This window comes from Saccostrea echinata, unplaced genomic scaffold (genome assembly GCF_033153115.1).
Source record: "Saccostrea echinata isolate AGI-Se365-2 ecotype Australia unplaced genomic scaffold, CSIRO_AGI_Sech_v1 ptg000014l, whole genome shotgun sequence".
Taxonomy (NCBI): Eukaryota; Metazoa; Mollusca; class Bivalvia; order Ostreida; family Ostreidae; genus Saccostrea; species Saccostrea echinata.
The window spans coordinates 16,916,075-16,935,537 of NW_026889763.1; the positions used below are offsets into that span (position 1 = coordinate 16,916,075).

The 19,463-nt window shown below is 34.6% G+C and overlaps 1 protein-coding gene across 3 annotated transcripts; it reads left to right on the forward strand.

Moving 5' to 3' along the window:
- The first annotated feature begins 8,469 nt into the window (after positions 1-8,469).
- LOC133186855 (beta-1,3-galactosyltransferase 1-like) lies at positions 8,470-17,859 on the forward strand. Of its 3 annotated transcripts, none has more exons than XM_061322218.1 (2): positions 8,470-8,488; positions 16,386-17,859. In XM_061322218.1, exon 2 carries the CDS (start codon positions 16,459-16,461, stop codon positions 17,395-17,397), a length of 939 nt encoding a protein of 312 aa, XP_061178202.1. In that variant the 5' UTR covers positions 8,470-8,488; positions 16,386-16,458; the 3' UTR covers positions 17,398-17,859. The 3 variants fall into 3 exon arrangements, with proteins under 3 accessions (XP_061178202.1, XP_061178201.1, XP_061178203.1); XM_061322217.1 differs by lacking the exon at positions 8,470-8,488 and adding an exon at positions 10,864-11,132; XM_061322219.1 differs by lacking the exon at positions 8,470-8,488 and adding an exon at positions 13,287-13,369.
- Positions 17,860-19,463: the final 1,604 nt, after the last annotated feature.

A 19,463-nucleotide genomic window follows, 5' to 3' on the forward strand; every position in this document is an offset into this window, starting at 1 on the left:
TATGGGAATTGTTTTAATAATAAAATATGAAAGTAAATTTATATGTGGTATTCACAAGTTTAAGTAAAACATATATATTATAAGGATATTGAAGAACAATCTGGCTCTGGAAATGTTTCTGTAAAAAGTAAGATGCCAATAAGCTACATATACTAGACAAGTGTGAGGCTTTTCAGTTCTTTGATTACTAATAAGATACCCACAAATGCATTCATTGTGTCGATTTGCACACTACAATAGCCACACCCTATTACCGGCGACTGGGACTGCTGATGCAACTGAGACGACAGACGGCAAAGTTGTTTTTCGCTATGACAGAGACCTGACTTTTATCATATATTTCACTATTTACAACATTCGTTTACTTACGTTTGGTGGTTCCCCGTTTTGATCATATCACAAACTATTTTTCTGTAGAATATAAAACTATGATTTCTTATCAAAGCAAAATAAGAACAGAATAAAGTTAAATTTCAATCGTCGTTCAAGAAAATTTGGACAAACTGATCTTATATAATTCGAACTGCTATTCCACGGTCACATTTCTTGTTGTATATAATAAATTTAGGCTCTTTACGACATAACTGCAAAATATAAATAGTCTTTCTTGTTTAATAAGTGTGCTGCGAGAGCTTGATTTTGTTGGGTCAAGATATTTTGGCTGTCTTGAACAGCAGATGGTTGTTAACATGGCAAACACTGACGACAGATGAAGGCAATCGGTAACAACTTTATTTAAATTTAGTTCTCGATGTTTTAATCAGCAAAATGTTGAGTTCTACTTAGCAACCATATATATTTGAAATCAATTAAAGGATAATTATAGTTTGGAACATTTAAAGATTTATCGAGAAGCCATGGGTGGCATCGCTTACCTAAGTTACTATGGCCCTGCTGTCCTCCGGCAGATTTTCCCCTTACATACCTATGCAAAACTTTGATAATATATTGTGGCCCCAACCCTACCCCCAGGGGTCACGAAATTGAACAGATTTAATCTACGCTACATAAGGATGCTTCCATATACTAATAAATGTGACTAATCGTGGGTTTGTTGTTCGTGAGTAGAAGATTTTAAAAGATTTTTAGCTCACCTCGACGAAGTCGAGATGAGCTTATGCTATACCGTCGGTGTCGGCGTTAGCGTCGGCGTCCCAGGTTAAAGTTTTAGGAGCAAGTCCCATTCCCAAGTAACTATAAGCCCTACCTGGACCAAACTTGCATGGATGATGCATCTAGGGATGGACACTACCAAACTTGCTTCGGATGCTGGATCTGACTTAGATTTTCCAGATGAGTGATCTGGTTAAAGTTTTAGGAGCAGGTCCATTCCTAAGTAACTATAAGCCCTACCTGGATCAAACTTGCATGGATGCTGCATCTAAGGATGGACACTACCACACTTGCTTCGGATGCTGGATCTGACCTAGATTTTCCAGATGAGTGGCCAGGTTAAAGTTTTAGGAGCAGGTCCATTCCCAAGTAACTATAAGCCCTACCTGGATCAAACTTGCATGGATGATGCATCTAAGGATGGACACTACCACACTTACTTCGGATGCTGGATCTGACTTACATTTTCCGGATGAGTGGCCAGGTTAAAGTTTTAGGAGCAGGTCCATTCCCAAGTAACTATAAGCCCTACCTGGATCAAACTTGCATGGATGATGCATCTAGGGATGGACACTACCACACTTACTTCGGATGCTGGATCTGACTTAGATTTTCCGGATGAGTGGCCAGGTTAAAGTTTTAGGAGCAGGTCCATTCCCAAGTAACTATAAGCCCTACCTTGACCAAACTTGCATGGATGATGCATCCAGGGATGGACACTACCACACTTGCTTCGGATGCTGGATCTGACCCAGATTTTCCACATGTGAGACCAGGTTTAGATTTAGGAGTAGTCTCGTTCCCAAGTAACTATAAGTCCTACCTGGACCAAACTTTCATGGATGATGCATCTAGGGATGTACACTAACCAACCTGCTTCGAATGCTGGATCTGACCTAGATTTTCCACATGAGTGAATTTTAGCCATATTTTAACCAAATTAACATGGATGATGTATCTAGGGATGGACACTTCCAGACTTGCCTTGGATTCTGAATCTGACGTACATTTTCCAGATGAGTGACCAGGGTAATTTTTTTGGAGTAGCTATATAATATTATGACCTGTTATGATTAAACTTGCATAGATGGTGCATCTAAGGATGAAAACTTCCAGACTTGCTTTGGATGTTGGAACTGACCAAAATTTTCTTGATTACTAAAGAGGTCAAAAGTTTTTTGAGCAGGTCTATAATTAAATCAGACTTGCATGGATATTGATCTTGGGATGTACCCTAACTAGAAAAAAAAATGTGAAATTTGCCTTACATGTAGATAACATTCGTCGAGGTGAGCTTCGTAATCTTTGATTACCTATGTTTTTCTATGTATTCCTATGTAAAATTTTAATCACTGATTGTGGCCTAGCCCTAGCCCCGGGGGTCATGGTTTGAAAAAAAAAATGAATTTACTCTATGCAATAAAGCTTTCACAAAAGTTTCCTCTTTTCTCGCGCAGTCGTTCTTGAGAAGATTTTTAAAAAAATGTGTCATTAAATTTTCACTAATTCTTAATTATCTCCCCTTGAAAGAGGATATGATCCTTCATTTGAAAGAGTTTCGCTGAAATTGGCCCACTGTTTCTTGTAAAAAAAAAAAAATACGAAAATGTAAAAAAAAAAAAAAAAAAAAAAAAAAAATCACAGACGAGAGACATTACACTACAGGTGGATGCCGGACACCCTTTGATCAGAAACGCTTACTTGAGCCATGCTCAGATGAGCTAAAAAAAAACTGTTATTCTGACTTTGGTATATGACTCTAAATACCTTTTCTTAAACAAATATTTTTTGTGAATAATAAATACTTAGCACAATTTTATTTTTTCATATAGCAATTATGATTTTAAAATCACCTAGCTCAACAGTATCATTTTAATCTTTCTTTTTTCTTCATAAAATCTACATAGTCTACGATAGCTCTATTTTGCTTTGCTTAATGTAACGATAGTTGTCGTTTCCGACAACTCTCGCCTTTACTTTTTTTTGTAGACATTATATGCTTTTTAGGATAATTAATGAATTCCTTTACAAAAGTTTTTGTCAAAACAAAATTATAAAACCGGGCACGAGAGGACCACCATGAATCAAACTTAAAGCATTCATTTCACGAGATAAGTAAGCAGTCTACATTAATGTGTTTAATAGTCACCATTCAACTTGATAACCAAAATAGTTAAATGAGAGATGGAATTTCAGTGTTGTCAGATCCAAAATTTTGAACTAGAGAAAATGGGAGCCTTCCAATATCTGTTTTCCCCCCTATTAAAGAAAATCTCGGCTTCACTGCATGATAAAAAATATCATAAGAAACGAACTGTTTGAAACATTTTCAGAAGAATATTCAAACAAAAATCATTATTCGGGCGTCATTTCCGTATCTTGTATTAGAATCAGTCTGTATACGTACCGAGCTCATTGACAACATCGTCATTATCATGTTAGATATCTCTTAATTGCATGATTTATTATTTCAGAAATAGAATATGCTCAAACAAGAATTCAAAAACCCAAGTTTATGATGACATTAGACTTGTGCATGAAAATTGTATTTGAATACTTTACTATGGTCCATCATATTTTACAGTCCCGAATATCCGGTTTTCGTTCCGTGGCCCTGGAAAACAAAATTTGCGACTCTTAAATCACAAATGGACCGTCTGAAGACATGTGCAAAAAAAAAATTATATATATATATATATATATATATATATATATATATATATATATATATATATATATATATATATATATATATATATATATATATATATATATTCCGAAATTTGAAGATCAATAAGATAATAAGACAGTAAATTTATTATTTTATTAAAAATTGTATCCATTGTTTCCGATTGCCACATTCTGTTTTGAATCTGCTGTCATTGTTTGCCCCGTCTGTCGTTCACGACAGCCAAAATATCTTGACTCAACATAATTAAGCACTTGCGGCACACTTATTAAATAACAAAAACTATCCACATTTTGCAGTTATGTCGGAAAGAGCCTAAATACAACAAGAAATGTGACCGTAGAGTAGCCGTTTGAATTATATAAGCTCAGTTTGACCAAATTTTCTTGAACGATGTTTGAAATTTAACTTTATTCTGTTCTTATTTTGTTTTTTTAAGAAATCATAGTTTTATATTCTACAAAAAAATAGTTTATGGTATGTCAAAACGGTAAACCACTATACGTTAGTAAATGAATGTTATAAATAGTAAAAAATACGATAAAAATCAGGTTTCTGTCATAGCAAAAAACAACTTTGCCGTCTATTGTCCCAGTTGCATAATAGGGTTTGATAGCCATCTAGAATGGATTTTTATCCGTAATGATGATGACTTCCCAACAGAGAATGGATGCATAAAATTAAATGCTACCAAATTCAGTAACATTATACCATATTACGGTACAGGCTAAATTTACGTGATCAATTTTATTATTTTAGTTATCCCTCTTAGCAGAACGCTCTCCGTGGCTTTACACACTAAAATGATGGCCGAACAAGGTGAACAAAATATGTTGCGACAAATAAGAAAGTGAGAAATGAAATCTCAACTAACAGGTATAACAATTTTTTTTTTGAATATTTCATTTAACATTAACGTATATCCCCTACTACCCAAACTGTTCACGGTAGTGCAGTCGGTAGATCGCTCGCTCCGTGATCGGGAGGTCGTGAGTTCGAATCTCGGCCGCGACTGACCTAAGTCGATAAAAAATTGGTAGCAACTGTTCCTTCGCCATGCGCTCGGCACTTTGAAGTGAAAGTTGCGGGTCCTTCGGATGAGACCATAAAAACCGAGGCCCCGTGTCACGACAGGCGTTGGCACGATAAAGATTCCTCACGGCTCAATGGCCCTGAGTGCCGAATATTTACATTTGCAAATGTTTTCCCTTATATAACGCTATTGAAAGCAACGCGTATCTATATCCGTATAAACACCGGTTCCTCGCGTCATAAACGTTCGACGTAATTTCTCAGTGACGTCATAAAGGGTCGACGCGCAAACAATGGATCAAATACGTGCCGTTGAGTTTGAAAAATAAAACGTTTCACGCGTTAAAGATTATAACCAGGTAAATATAAAATATGAACAAGTCACAAATGTAAATATAAGTAATAAGGTATCATTTTAAAACATCTATCGGGCTATAAATACGGGTTGGTACGAGATCAAATTTACTATAAAGCCCTTCGGGCTTTATGGAATTTGATCTCGTGACCAACCCGTATTTATATCCCGATAGATGTTTAAAAATGATACCTTATTTCTTAAGTAAAGGTCAAAATTTGTAGCCATTCACCGATATATGGTGACGTCTCTATATGAGTGAAAAATTCTCGAACGGGACGTAAAACAACATACAATCAATCAATCCCCTACTACCCAAACTCCGTCACCATAAGCGGAAAACACCCCCGGTTATTCTCTCAATTATTTTTTGGATTTCTTTCTTGTTTGCTACACTTAGTAATGAACTTTAACATTGTTTTCAGAACTATTTTTAAAAAATAAAATCAGTTATTGGGCTTGTACAAAACTACTATAAATAGAACTCGTATCACATCCATGTACATTACGTTCAATGAACCCTAACTCAGTCGCCGGGGCCCTCTACAATGATAATATTTTTTTTTCCAGTTTGGTCTTTTTTCTCCCTTCATCTTAAACTTGTAAACATAGAAAATTAGTTTTGAAGATTTAAAATAGTATTAAATTATATTTTGGGAAAAGTATCAACAACAGAAAAAATAATGTTAATATAACGTATTTTATATGTAATAACGTCAAGCTACGTTATCTCCAACGTGTAGCGTATTAGGGCAAATTGAGTCAAAAAATAAAATATTTTTTGCCATATTCAATATGGTATGTCTTATCAATCTTTTGTCAAAGACCTTCATAAATACGACTGACATGTAAAAATGAGCATATTGACGCACATGTCGGAGGTATCGATGGAATAGCACATAAAGGAAAAAGTGCTTACTGATTTCACCTAAAATATGATGGGTATAATAGATCACGTGTAAATTTTGTTATTTATTTTGGACGCATACTTGAACTTGACTGTCATAATTTCTCGGCAATTGATTGTAGATTTTCAGCATATAAAAAATGACGTCACAATCGCATTCGTTTACAAACAGCGCGGAGTTTCCCGAAAGTGACGGAGTGAGGGTAGTGACGGAGTTAGGGGGTTTGGCGATACTTAATGGAAAATCTCCATAAACAATCTCGCAAAGATTGAAATTATTCGTCTAAGAAATAGCATAACAAACAATTGCAAACCAGGGCAATAATGATCAATTTTTCATACTATAACACAGTATTTCCCTAGGAATGGCTCTTCGCTCCTTTTTTTATCCTCAAAATATGCGTAAAAATATGCATTTTTCGGTTAAAACATGGAGGAAAGACCCTCTTTACCTAAAAAAAAAATACGAAGGGTCATATCACAAACATGATTTATATGTTAAAGGTTTGTCATGAGTTTTATAGCGTAGTGATTAGCTTGTTAGTCTCAAGGGAAAAAAAATGAAATTCCAAGTTAATTTTTGTTGTTGTTGTTGGTAGGATTCGAATCCCAAGCATACCACATATACTTTTGTTTTAAAATCATAGAATAATTTTTGCCAGGAGAATTTTACGCAGAAAAATTTGTTTGTTATAAATTCATACCTTTTAATAAGAAATTTACATTAAATGCTAAATTAAAAAAAATTAATATGATTTTTTTTTAAGTTTTGAAACTATAGGCATTTTACACGGCATGTACATCCATCTCCTTTGAGCGGAACTAGGCATTATTTAGGAGTTATCGCTCTTTGTGTATGAATTTTTGAAAATTGAAATCGCAGTGTTAACCGTCTCTGCAAGACTAAACAAAGGCTCCATACCATCAGTACATCCATTGCAGTCTGGATATCTAATTTTCTTCCTCGGACGCTCGTGGGCCTCCTGTCAACTAAATAATTTATTGTTTAATGCATAACACCGAGTCGGCAGTATTTCAGCGGGCAACATGAAATAGGAAAATATGAGTAGTTCTCTTGATGGTTTTTTTTTTAACCTATTGGAAAATTTGGGCTTATCTAAACTTCACATGCATTTACATTTAGTCTTGCATAATTATCCTGTTGATATCACGATGTTTATCTTTTTGACAAATAGACTTTGTCCAATTGATTTCAATTTATTGTGTAACTACATTTGATAGAGAGAAAACACACATATACACCCTCACACACGCACACACACACACACTCACACACAAAACAAAACAAAACACACACACAATAAAACTGGAGAAGAGGAAATAACACAAGACAATCAATACTGTATTAAATCTGTAATCTGAGCTAATGTGTGAAAGCAGATAGAAACTAACCCTGGTTTATAAGATATTGGATGGTATTGTGCTGAGGATTTTGTTTGTGTGCGTGTTAGTTTATAGTGTTTATATTTACTCCGAGAAATTCCAGGAAACAAATAATTTTTGATTGATGGGCCACACTGGTGTACTGTGTACGAGATGTTGTAATAGTCATGTAGATCTCTATCTATGTACATACATGTATATGATTTAAATATACTGGAACGCAAAAGATTTGAGCGAAAGAAATATATTTGTCATGTTTCTACTACATGAAGCAATCATTCATTATGAATCTTATTTGAAATTACCTTTGCCTCCAGCTTTTTAATTTTATCACAAAAACTATTATCTCCTCCTAAACTCCTCATTTCTTTTAATATTTTTTAGCGTTTTATCAAGGTAGACAAATAAGTATACCTCTTCATTTATCTTGAAGCATGTTTTGATGATCTCAAAATTGATATGAATTGCTACCCGAGATCCGCTCCTCGGGAAAGAAGACGAAAAGGCATGATATTTCATGGTTAACACAAGTATAGCACACGTTTTTTGGTTACTTTCAATCGATATTTAGGATGTAGCGGAACATTTTGTAGAAATCATTTAAAATCTTTTAAATTCAAATACATGTACGTTAAACTTCCCTAGTTTCTGTCTGGTCTTTGAATCTTAATTAAATACATCTTTCATCCGAACAAGCACTTAGAACATGGTGATATCAAGCAATCTATGGCGGGGTCTATTTTTGCTATAGGCTTCTCTTGATAAAATGACTGTTTTTTTACTGAAGTAAGATATAGGATGCTTAGGTTTCGGTAGAACAGCTGATAACACGCCGGATTTCCTGATAAGCGATCCAGTGGCTTACTAAGAATGGCCTACCCTACTGCGTTGCCGATATCTATATTTTACATTAAAAAAATCACATGACTGAAATCATTCAAAAAGTGGGAGCTTCAGTTTGTTGTCGGATGTGTTCTGTGAATTTTTGGTAAGTTTTTTTCTCTCAAAATTTAAAGTTTAAAATTTCTTACCTCGGTTTAATGAAAGAGAGGGAACTAATAATGGTACACTTGCACGGATTTTAACAATAGTATGCTTGCATGTATTTATTATTTTTGTATGTAACATTGAATGATTCCTTTTCAGGTATAGGAGAACTTCAGAAGAGAAATAACTAACCAAAACTATCTCTAGATTCTTAAGTTCTTAAATGGTCGATTTAGTAACCAGTTCTCTTATTCACAAAACTTTGATTATTTCAAAATATTGCGTAAAATATTTAAAGTTTTTCAATTTAAACTATGAATTTTGTTATGGATAAGTTAAAGTTGCATGATCAATACATATTAAATTTTAATGTAACGCATGTAAATTGCTTACTGTATATATACATAGTACATTGTACCAATTCAAACAAAATACTACTTTCCTGCGTTTATATTCAGTTACGTTTGTCCTACATAAGCAGATGCTTCCCGTGATGCTGTCAATTGTGAATTTTCTGAATGTCACTGACAGAACAGATGTTTAATTATGATCAAGATATTAAACGCACCGGGACTTCACAGATTTAAACTTTTAACTAGACAGACAGTAAACGCAAACAGTATTGATTGTAGAGTTATGACTGTTCATTTCGTCTGAGTTGAAAAAAAGGAGGGGGGGGGCATACATTAAACGTTTAGACTTTATCAAGTTAAACTTATCTATAACAGTCAGACTGTTATAGATAAGTTTAACTTGATAAAGTCTAAACTTTTAATGTAACACATGTACTATTTTTACACCGTATAAGAACTCAAAAACTCTCCTATTTTTCACTTATAAAAAATTGCTCTTTTCATGTAAACCAACTGACTGGGAGGGAAAAATGATGGTATAAATTGCCGAAAAAAGCAATGTCCAACTCTGCGTGATATTGGGTACATCAGGATCATAAATAAGGATAGTAGTTTCTACTGGGTATGTTTTTGTTTATAAAAATAGACCCAACATAACAAAAAATGCCTTGGGAAAAGTGTTCATATTTTGCATTTCAAGAACTGCTTCCTTGCATAAATACTTTTAATGTCATTGTTTAAAATTGTGGGGTGGGGAGTTCTAATTAGCCCTCCAGAAGATAAGCTCGATCATTGAGAAACGTTTAACACCTATCAATAAAAGAAATTTGAATGATCTGATTGTTGTCGAAGTTCTTGTAATAGACACTTTGATCTTCATATATGATATTCAGACATTTCAACATCAACTATAGAGTGTCTTAATTGTACCTGCAATATCTGCTCTTTGCACTTGGCTAAGTTTATACGTGTAAAGTACTTCCATCAAAAGAAATATTAAAATAATTGAATCATAACATCAAAATCAAACCAAAACAAAAAATATATATTTCTGACGTTTGATTTCCATATGTTATGAGTATATGTTGATCAAGTTAGGGGTATCTTTCTCCGTTTGATGGAGGAGAAGAGGGCCAAACCTCACGAACAGACGGCTTATTGGTGAATTATCTGATAAAGCCACTTCATTTCATGCTTAATTTATATATGTGTCTGTAGAAAACTAATAATGTTTGGGCCATAAAGCATGTTAGATTTGCACTCTCTGAAGTTAATCTGTCTCTCAGCCACTCAGTCTGTCGCTCAGAGCATCCATCCATTGTGTGAAGTTTGACACTGTGTAGCACTTCCTTTAACATCATGGACATAACTTGTGCAAATAACAGGTGCGTGTTTTATGAATTATTTTTCTTTCTATATGTTTTGTTCCACACCCTTTGGCAAGAAAATATCGCATTTGGGTGATTCTTTCTTTTAAATAAAGATTCTTAACGATTTTTTTATGAATGCATAAACAGACTGATAAAGGTTTTTCTTCCTAATGTCTTCCCACAAAATTTTAATTAAAATAGAAAAGTTGGTGTTATGACTATTAAATACTAGTCATACTATTAAATAATAAAAATTTGTGGGAAGACACTAAGATGACTATCTTTACCGGTCATATAAAGAATTTTGCGCTGCCCAATTCAATTAATCCTCTAAATCTTGGATTAAGTTCTGGCCCCTGCTGCAAGAGGCATAAGATTAATGACCAGGGTAACTCGGGGCCTCCATTAAAAAGTTGTCCGAAGAAACACCTGCCAAAGTTGATTTATTTGCCAACGAAACTCAATTTCAATTCACTTCATGAGTCTCGAGTGAAAGATTCTATGTTCTGACTCAGCGCGAAAGCTTCTTGGATTTTAGAACTGATCAAAAGCATTAACCAACATATCTAGATTCCAATCATTGCTTTGATATGTAATTGTCATTTTTTTAAGTCTGGAAATTGTGTGGCAATGGTAAGAGAGAGAGAGACTTTCGGAATTGTGTTTTGTCTGAAAACAATCCGTCTCGAACTTGGTGCAGCCTCGGACCTTTAGCCTGGATAAGTGATTACAAGTTTTAATGATTTGGCGGCGGGGATATTCATTTTACCGTGCAATTTCGGTTTCAGTGTCAGCCTGGCAGAACGGACTCACCTTGTACCGACAAGCCAGGAAGTTTGTCCGGAAATTCAAGAACCATGAAAGTGTTTCACCAAACACCACATAACTTCCGGCTGTATCCAAGGTCTTATAAGACACTCTGGTGTGTTGATAGGAAAATAGTAATCATAAAGGATGCGCAGGTCTAGACAATAAGATAGGTTTAAGTTAGACTAAGTACACACATTCCATGAACTTCATACAATTATATGATGGTGAGATCCATTCCAGATTCTGTCGAAATTACGATGTAAAATAGTAACAATATCATAATACTTATATACTATTATATATTTTATGTACAGAGAACAGTTATGTATAAATCTGCTGTTTACATTCTGAAAAAAAGAAATTGCATAATTAGTATTAATGATAATAATTTGATGCATATGTTTCCGTTTAATTTTGATATTTTGTTGTTTTCGAATTTACGAATGTTGTTGGAATTTCTTGATTTATATATAAATGGAGGAATGATCAGCAGAATAGGGCGCTAGCTGCTTCTCTCTCTCTCTCTCTCTCTCTCTCTCTCTCTCAGAAGTGGTGATTGTTTGTAATCAAACACAAAGATACTCTTTGATAAGTTCCAGTTCTGAACGTTCATACTGTGTTAAGACGGCCCCGTAGGGTGACTAATAAACACCTATTAAGACTACCCGTCATATTAATATCTAAGGGGCATATGTTGTCAATCACCATAATTAACTGTCCGTCAATCAACCCCCTCGTTATTGCTGTACATAGAGAACTTTGTAAACAAACCGGCTACTTTTAATCATTCCACGCGCCTTGATTTTACTTGTCTACAATCCTTTCCAGCCGGGTATCTTAATCTGTACAGAATCTCATCAGGGCCCACTGAAAACATAGTTTCGCCATGCTTACTGAATTAGCTTACAGAAAAAATGCAGTAATTATGTGCTAGAATATTGTATCCGACTTTATACTGTTGGACTCTTTGACAAAAAATAGTGGACCTGTAAGCACCGTAGATTGTATTTACCTGAGCAATATTTTACGCTTTCGCTTACTTCTGCAGTTCGCACCCCACCCCGCACTCTTCTTTGCCCCTGGGCATTAGTAAAACCTGTGATATTGACCTATTTCTTATGGTGATATTTAAATTTAAAAAAAAAAAAAATGATAATTTAATTTTGGTTGTAACGCGTCATTTGATTGGATTAGAAAAATAGATTATATCGTATATCCTGGGTTGCCTACGTCACAATGACTTACGTCAAAAACGTATCAATCCGCTTGACGTTACATTTAAAATACGTACACTTTGTAGGCATTTTTGCAGGAGAAATTGTCTTATTTTTTCTTAATAATAGAAAATTAAATTATAAGGAATGAATAAGGAATGAAAGCTGACATGACATAATGTATTTTCACATCATACAGGGTCAAGATAATAGTTCTAATTCCACACCCTCTTTCTTTCTTTCTTTTTTTTTTAAACATGGTCATTTTCGATTTGTTCAGTTCTTTATTTACGAGAAATGCGTTTCTGAGATGAAAGTGTGTTAAATAACTTTAAGACTGTAATAAAAACTCGCATTTACTTCTCACAATAACATCGCACAGGAATGATGGAAGAGAAATGCCGTATGCTTTAGTGTCCACTTTGAGCTATAAGAAAACATTTTCCCCTAGCAGAGTATTCAATATTTTATGTAACCGGGCAAAATAATTTGTTACATTTACATTGGCTAATTTTAACCATTTTTTACGGAATTTTTCGGTGTTGAAAAGGTTATTTGAAATTTTGTCACGGTGAAAAAAGAATCATTTTCCCAGTGCTCTAAAGCAGGTCGGAAAATGACATTTCCCGACCTATTTGGGGGCACTGGTAAATGCCAAACAAGCTCTCCTAAATTGGACTACATCTGAAAATCAAGATTACACAAGGATTTTTTCTTAAAATCAAGATGTGCAATTATCTTTTGCCCAGTCGTACGAAATGTAATTATTTTTTCTTTTGGAATCAAACCACAGCGACAAACAGACGGGGGATTTTTTTTGTGCTATTAAAATATATATGTTCCCTATGATCTCTTTTTAGTAGGTTATTCAAAGCATCTGCTTCCTATCAGCGCATTCTTATCTAAACTTATCTCATACTTCATCAAAACGTTTAATGTGCCACAAAAACTCGTGTCATTGGATAATCTGCTTTAACAACATAACACGCTATTCTCGTTCGTTACGTAAGGTTTTGATTTTTTTAGCAGCACAGTCTTTCATTTCCTTCTTTTATGAAGCTATCCGAAGAATGCAGCCTTGCCCTGACAGATTGAGAACTTCCATATTGCACCATCAACAAATTAATATATAACGGTATGTTTTGCCACCTTTCTGGCAGTTGATAATTCAGTGTTGTAGAGTCGGTCTGTGACGAGTTAAATGTGATCAGTCGCTATAAATCAATGAGAATCCGAACATCTCATAATTCAGGCGATGGTCATCAGTCGATTAATGATGGATTGAGCTTGTCATGCCCTCTCTCCCTCTCTTCTAGATGAATCGTGTTTTTAGAATGATAAGCTTTCAATTAAGACAGGAAAGTAGGATAATAATATTGCAGGCCCGTAGGAAGCAATTTCAGGTTTTTTTTTTGGGGGGGGGGGGGGGGCACAGCCAAACTTTTTCAGTTGGAGAGGCACTAACAACTACCAAAATTCCTTGACAAGCAAAAAAAAAAAACAAAAAAAAAAAGTCATCAGCCGTTTTTATTGAGGGGGCACAAGCATATAGTAGCTAAGTTTTCTAATGTGGGGGGCACGGCCCCCCGTGCCCCCCCCCCCCGGTTCCTACGGCCATGCATTGCAAGAGAGAACAGAATTATCACTTGTGTTCATAAAGAAATTGGAAGATGCATTCCACTACTTATTTAACTGCAGTGATCCACACATAAAAATTTCCAGACTCGCATGTTTGTCCAAATATTATGAAACTAGAAATATGTCCATAGGACATGAATGCCCCGCCAAGGGTATATTAGTAATGCAACATTTTAACACAAATTGAGAAAAGTGAGGTCAAGGTCAAAGGAAAGGTCAAGGTCAAAAAATATTGCTGCAGTTGAATAGCTTACATCAGTATGTATCAGCATATGACGTTAGATTCAGAAACTAATTTAAGAAAAGTGAGGTCAAGATCAAAGGAAAGGTCAAGATCAAAAAATGTTGATGTAGTTGAAAAGGTTACATCAGTATGTATTAGCATATGAAGTTTGATGAAAATATTATGAATGGTTTCTTTAAAACTGAGCTAAACACTAATTCAAGAAAAGTGAGGTCAAGGTCAAAGGAAAGGTCAAGGTCAAAAAATATTGATGCAGTTGAATAGCTCTCATCAGTATGTATCAGCATATAAGGTTTGACACTAATTTAAGAAAAGTGAGGTCAAGGTCAAAGGAAAGGTCAAGGTCAAAAAATGTTGATGCAGTTGAAAAGGTTACATCAGTATGTATTAGCATATGAAGTTTGATGAAAATATTATGAATGGTTTCTTTAAAACTGAGCTAAACACTTATTTAAGAAAAGTGAGGTCAAGGTCAAAGGAAAGGTCAAGGTCAAAAAATATTGATGCAGTTGAATAGCTCTCATCAGTATGTATCAGCATATGAAGTTTGACACTAATTTAAGAAAAGTGAGGTCAAGGTCAAAAAATGTTGATGCAGTTGAATAGCTCTCATCAGTATGTATCAGCATATGAAGTTTGATAACACTATCTTGAATGGTATCTTTAAAACTGAGCTAAAAACCTTTTTAAGAAAAGTGAGGTCAAGGTCAAAGGAAAGGTCAAGGTAAAAAATATTGATGCAGTTGAATAGCTCTCATCAGTATGTATCAGCATATGAAGTTTGTTAAAAATATCTTGAATGGTTTCATTAAAACAGAGCTAAACATTAATTTAAGAAAAGTGAGGTCAAGGTCAAAATAAAGGTCAAGGTCAAAAAAATGTTGATGCAATTGAATAGCTTACATCAGTATGTATCAACATATGAAGTTTGATTACACTATCTTGAATGGTATCTTTAAAACTGAGCTAAACACTAATTTAAGAAAAGTGAGGTCAAGGTCAAAGGAAAGGTCAAGGTCAAAAAATGTTGATGCAGTTGCATAGCCCTCATCAATATCTATCAGCATATGAAGTTTGATAAAAATATCTTGGATAGTTTCTTTGAAACTGAGCTTTGAACAGAGCTAAACGCAAAGTGTGACGGAAGGACAGACGGAAGGACGGAAGACGGACATGACAAACACTATATGCCCCGGCCATATTCATGGCGGGGCATAACAAATCTTAATGTTTTTAAGTTTGAACAATTATTTACTATAAACAGCAAAAATGTATTGATTAAATATTAAGGTACATAATTCTATATATCGATTTTTTTTTTATTTCGACAAATGGTGTTCGCATGGCTACTAAAAATAAAAATTTCTGTGAAGTTCTTTCAAAATGCTACTCCTCCCCCAGTTTTTATTCAATTTCAATGAGACATGATATACAAGTACACTATACTAAGATGCATAATTCTATTTATCAGTTTTTAATTTCAACAAAAAGGTGTTGCCATGGTTACTAAAAATAGAGATTTCTTTGAAATTCTTTCAAAATGCTACTCGTCCTAGCTATAGTTTTGTTCAAATTTCAATAAGACTTGGTACACAAGTACATTATACTAAGATACACCAAGTTCATACCGGTAGAGCATCAGTCTTGTCAGATACTTCTGGTTTCTTTCTCTCTCTCTCTCTCTGCTTATGCATACATTATAAATGTTTCATGTTAGTAATGTCCTCTCTACATTATAGCTACAGTTTAGGGAATAAACTACATTGTTTTGTCATATCTCACATTTGCTTCCTTGATTTAGTGAAGTGTACATTTGTAAAGTACTGTGTATAACTATTAGTAACCGCCAATATAATCATCAGACACAGCTGTATAGATTTCCTACAATGAAGTATAATTTTCTGGCCGATGTAGGCAGATATGCTCACAGAATTGACTTTATTGATAAAAGGGGAAGGCAAACTTTTTCTTAATACTAGCTAGATTCTGATATGATAGATAACTTTGGTCCCGTAGCCTGCAGCACTTGGTTTCGAAATATGAACTAATACAAACATTTTACCGTGGCTTAGAACTAAGAGGAAGGAGACTCGGGGGTATATGATTTAGTTGTGACTTCTCTCTATAAGTTTATGTATTGTGTCTTATTCAGTGAACTTAATTCTTGTAGATATATGTAAGCAGTATAGTGTTCAATTGTCGATAGTTTTGTTACATTTTTTTTTTTGAAATTTCATTTCTGAAAAATCTAAATATATTCTAATTACAGTGATGTGTGTAATAAGGAATGGGACCAGGAAGAAATGACCTATATGTGATATTGGTCAGGAGATCGCTGTACGATGAATCTTGCTCGTTTTGCTCTGACCGTCATATTCTGTTTGAGCCTTCTTATAAACCTTCTGATCTACCTGACCAGTGTGATAGTAACCGAGCGAGTGATTCAAAGAAGTCCAAAATCTAAACCGACAGTCATAAGGTTGAACGATCCGTCAGGATTTCCCCTAAACCACCCTCATACTTGTAACGGTGACGTGGATCTTATAGTTATTGTTTGTACTAGTCTTGGAAATTCTGAATCACGCGATTTTATCCGAAAGTCATGGGGAATGTATTCGAAAAATCACTTTTACAAAACCAAACTTGTGTTTCTAGTTGGTATGGGAAATGAGTCTACTCTGGATAGAGTCCAGCAGGAGGATAGTATCCACAGGGATATTATTTTAGGGAATTTTGTGGATACATACAGAAACCTGACGCTCAAATCGATATCAATGCTCAAATGGATTAAAAATTATTGTGCAAACGCGAAATATGGCTTGAAAGTTGATGACGACATGTTTATAAACATTCCAAACTTGGTTTCCGCCATGAATTTGAAGAGACGACGAGTTGATAAATTTCTTATAGGAAGCAAGCAGGTTGGCGCTAGACCAATAAAAGACAAAAATTCGAAATATTACACCTCATCAAAGGAATTTGGAGAAAAATTTTATCCACCGTATTTATCGGGAACGGCCTATGCTTTTACAGTTCCAGCTGCCAGAGCTCTCTACGATATCACAGGCAGGATTAAACCGTTCTGGATGGAGGATATTCACATCACGGGGATTTGTGCCAGCGCCGCCGGAATTCCTAGATTTGATCACAGTGGCTTCACCTTCCAGAAGAGACGACCCTCCGGATGTTCATTTAGAAACCAAATTTCCGGGCATTATGTTACCGGAGAACAAATGTTGAAAATATACCGTGAACTGTCGCAAGGGGATCTTCAGTGTTAATACATTGTATATGCTTATTCTTTCTTTTATTTCTGATAAACTATACATTCCACTCTTTATAAACATGCTCACCCATTTTCTTTTTCCTTGTAATATTTATAAAGACATTTTGAACATCAGGATCCGTGAAAACCGCTAGATCAGTGACGTGTTTTCAGATGTTTCTTACTGGTGAGAAAGTTGGGATAAAGTGGTTCCTTCAAAGGCAAGCTGACCCTCATAAAAGATTCTTATCTTTCCTAGGAATTCTGTTTTGACAAAAGCGTTTGACCTACAAAAAGATTGGGTGAATTTGGTGCTACATCAATTACATGTACGGTGTACAGCTAGTAATTACCAAGATAAGAAACAAAACTCCTTCTCACCTCCCGCGTTGTATTATAGGGCTATAATGCTCTCGTTTATGTTAGATGAACACAAAACCTGTGATATTGACTTATTTCTTATGTTGAAATTAAAAAATAAAATATTTTATGAACTAAGATTTTTTTTTTATTATTTTGTTTTTTCAGTGTTAAAAAGGTTATACTTTGTGAAAAAAAGATTTCAATTTACCAATGCCCTCAAATAGGTAGGGAAATGTTATCACCATGGGAAAAGCAGTCAACTTTATTTATTCTTGAACGTGATAAATCAGATTTTGCGATTGTCATGAACATTTTGTTGAATAATCGAATACAACATGTAGGGAGAAGACACAACCTTTCCTCATGATATGCATGTGTAGCAGTATTTCTCACACTGCGATGTTTGCATTGTTTTATACGAGGGGTTATCAAAAAGTTCGGATTGGTGCGTTAAAATCAGAGTATCCCAGTAGGCTATGTTCACAGCATTTTAAGGGGGAAAAAAACAAAAAGGTTTGAGATAATTTAAGTTTGATCACCTGGAGCTGTCGCCGTTATTTATGACGTTCGACAACCTCATTGCTTCCCAATGTCCGCTCCCTCTGCCTCAATACACTTTTCTTGATAAAATTCCTTGGACTTAAATAAAGACTAACATGCATCTATTTTAAATATGACTTTACAATGTCATGAGCGTGTACCGCTTATTTTAATTATATTGTAAATGGATCTAGGATCTCACTTGACTATGACAAGATTAAAATTTCTACCACAAACGAGCAACATCACTTTCGACTTAAACGTATTTTTTTCTCTCTAGTCTGTTACTATTCCTAAGTCTATGCCAGTTTTTAAAAGGATGTGAGGGAAAAAAGACAAACTTCACCATGCCACATTGGGGTAACACCCCCCCCCCTCCATTTGGTTGACAGTTCTATAGATAAAAGTTAACGACTACATAGAAATTAGAGAATGAGTAAAAATTGAAAATTTTACGGAACAATTATGTCTAAAAACACAAGTGAATTCACGTGATTGTTCATACCACTGCTTACAAAAACATTGACATTATACGTAGGATTCATGCTTTATTCTAATGATAGAAAAAATGATGCTAACTAAATTTGTAAAAATTCACTGATGTATCTTAAGCACTTTTAATTTCATGGCGCCAGTCAACGATCTTTTTGATAACCCCTCGTACGTTTGTAATTTTTTGTTATACAACATTATTCATTTTTAATCCCTAATTTCTCCATACTCACTGTTCAAAGGAATCTTTGGTATAGTAAAAATATTTTACGTATAACAAATACTTGTGTACTTAAAAAGTTTTAGAGCTGTAAAATATCCCTCTAATATTTTGAATTTTTGGAGAGCTAACAAAAATCAAAGAGCTGCAATCAAGACAAAACATATAACCCAAGCAAACATTAAGAGGGGGAATATGAGGCTTACTGATAGGAACAGCTGCTGGAGATTTCAACCTGTCAATCAAAGTAATCCTACTGGATAAACATTTGTCTCAATCAAAAATAAAGTTACAATTTTAACCAAAGTCTAGGATGGAACAAACATGTTAACATAATTCTTGAAATTACACAACAAGAGTGTTTATATTTATTCACGGTGGCAAAGAAAAATATTTTTAAAGTGACTTGCTGATGAATAGAACGTGTCAGGAAGCCTTTCCTGACTGAATGTGAAGCTAATGAATAT

Excerpts from the sequence above, each read along its gene's own strand:
- LOC133186855 (XM_061322218.1), top strand. The coding sequence starts at position 16,459 with ATGAATCTTGCTCGTTTTGCTCTGACCGTCATATTCTGTTTGAGCCTT.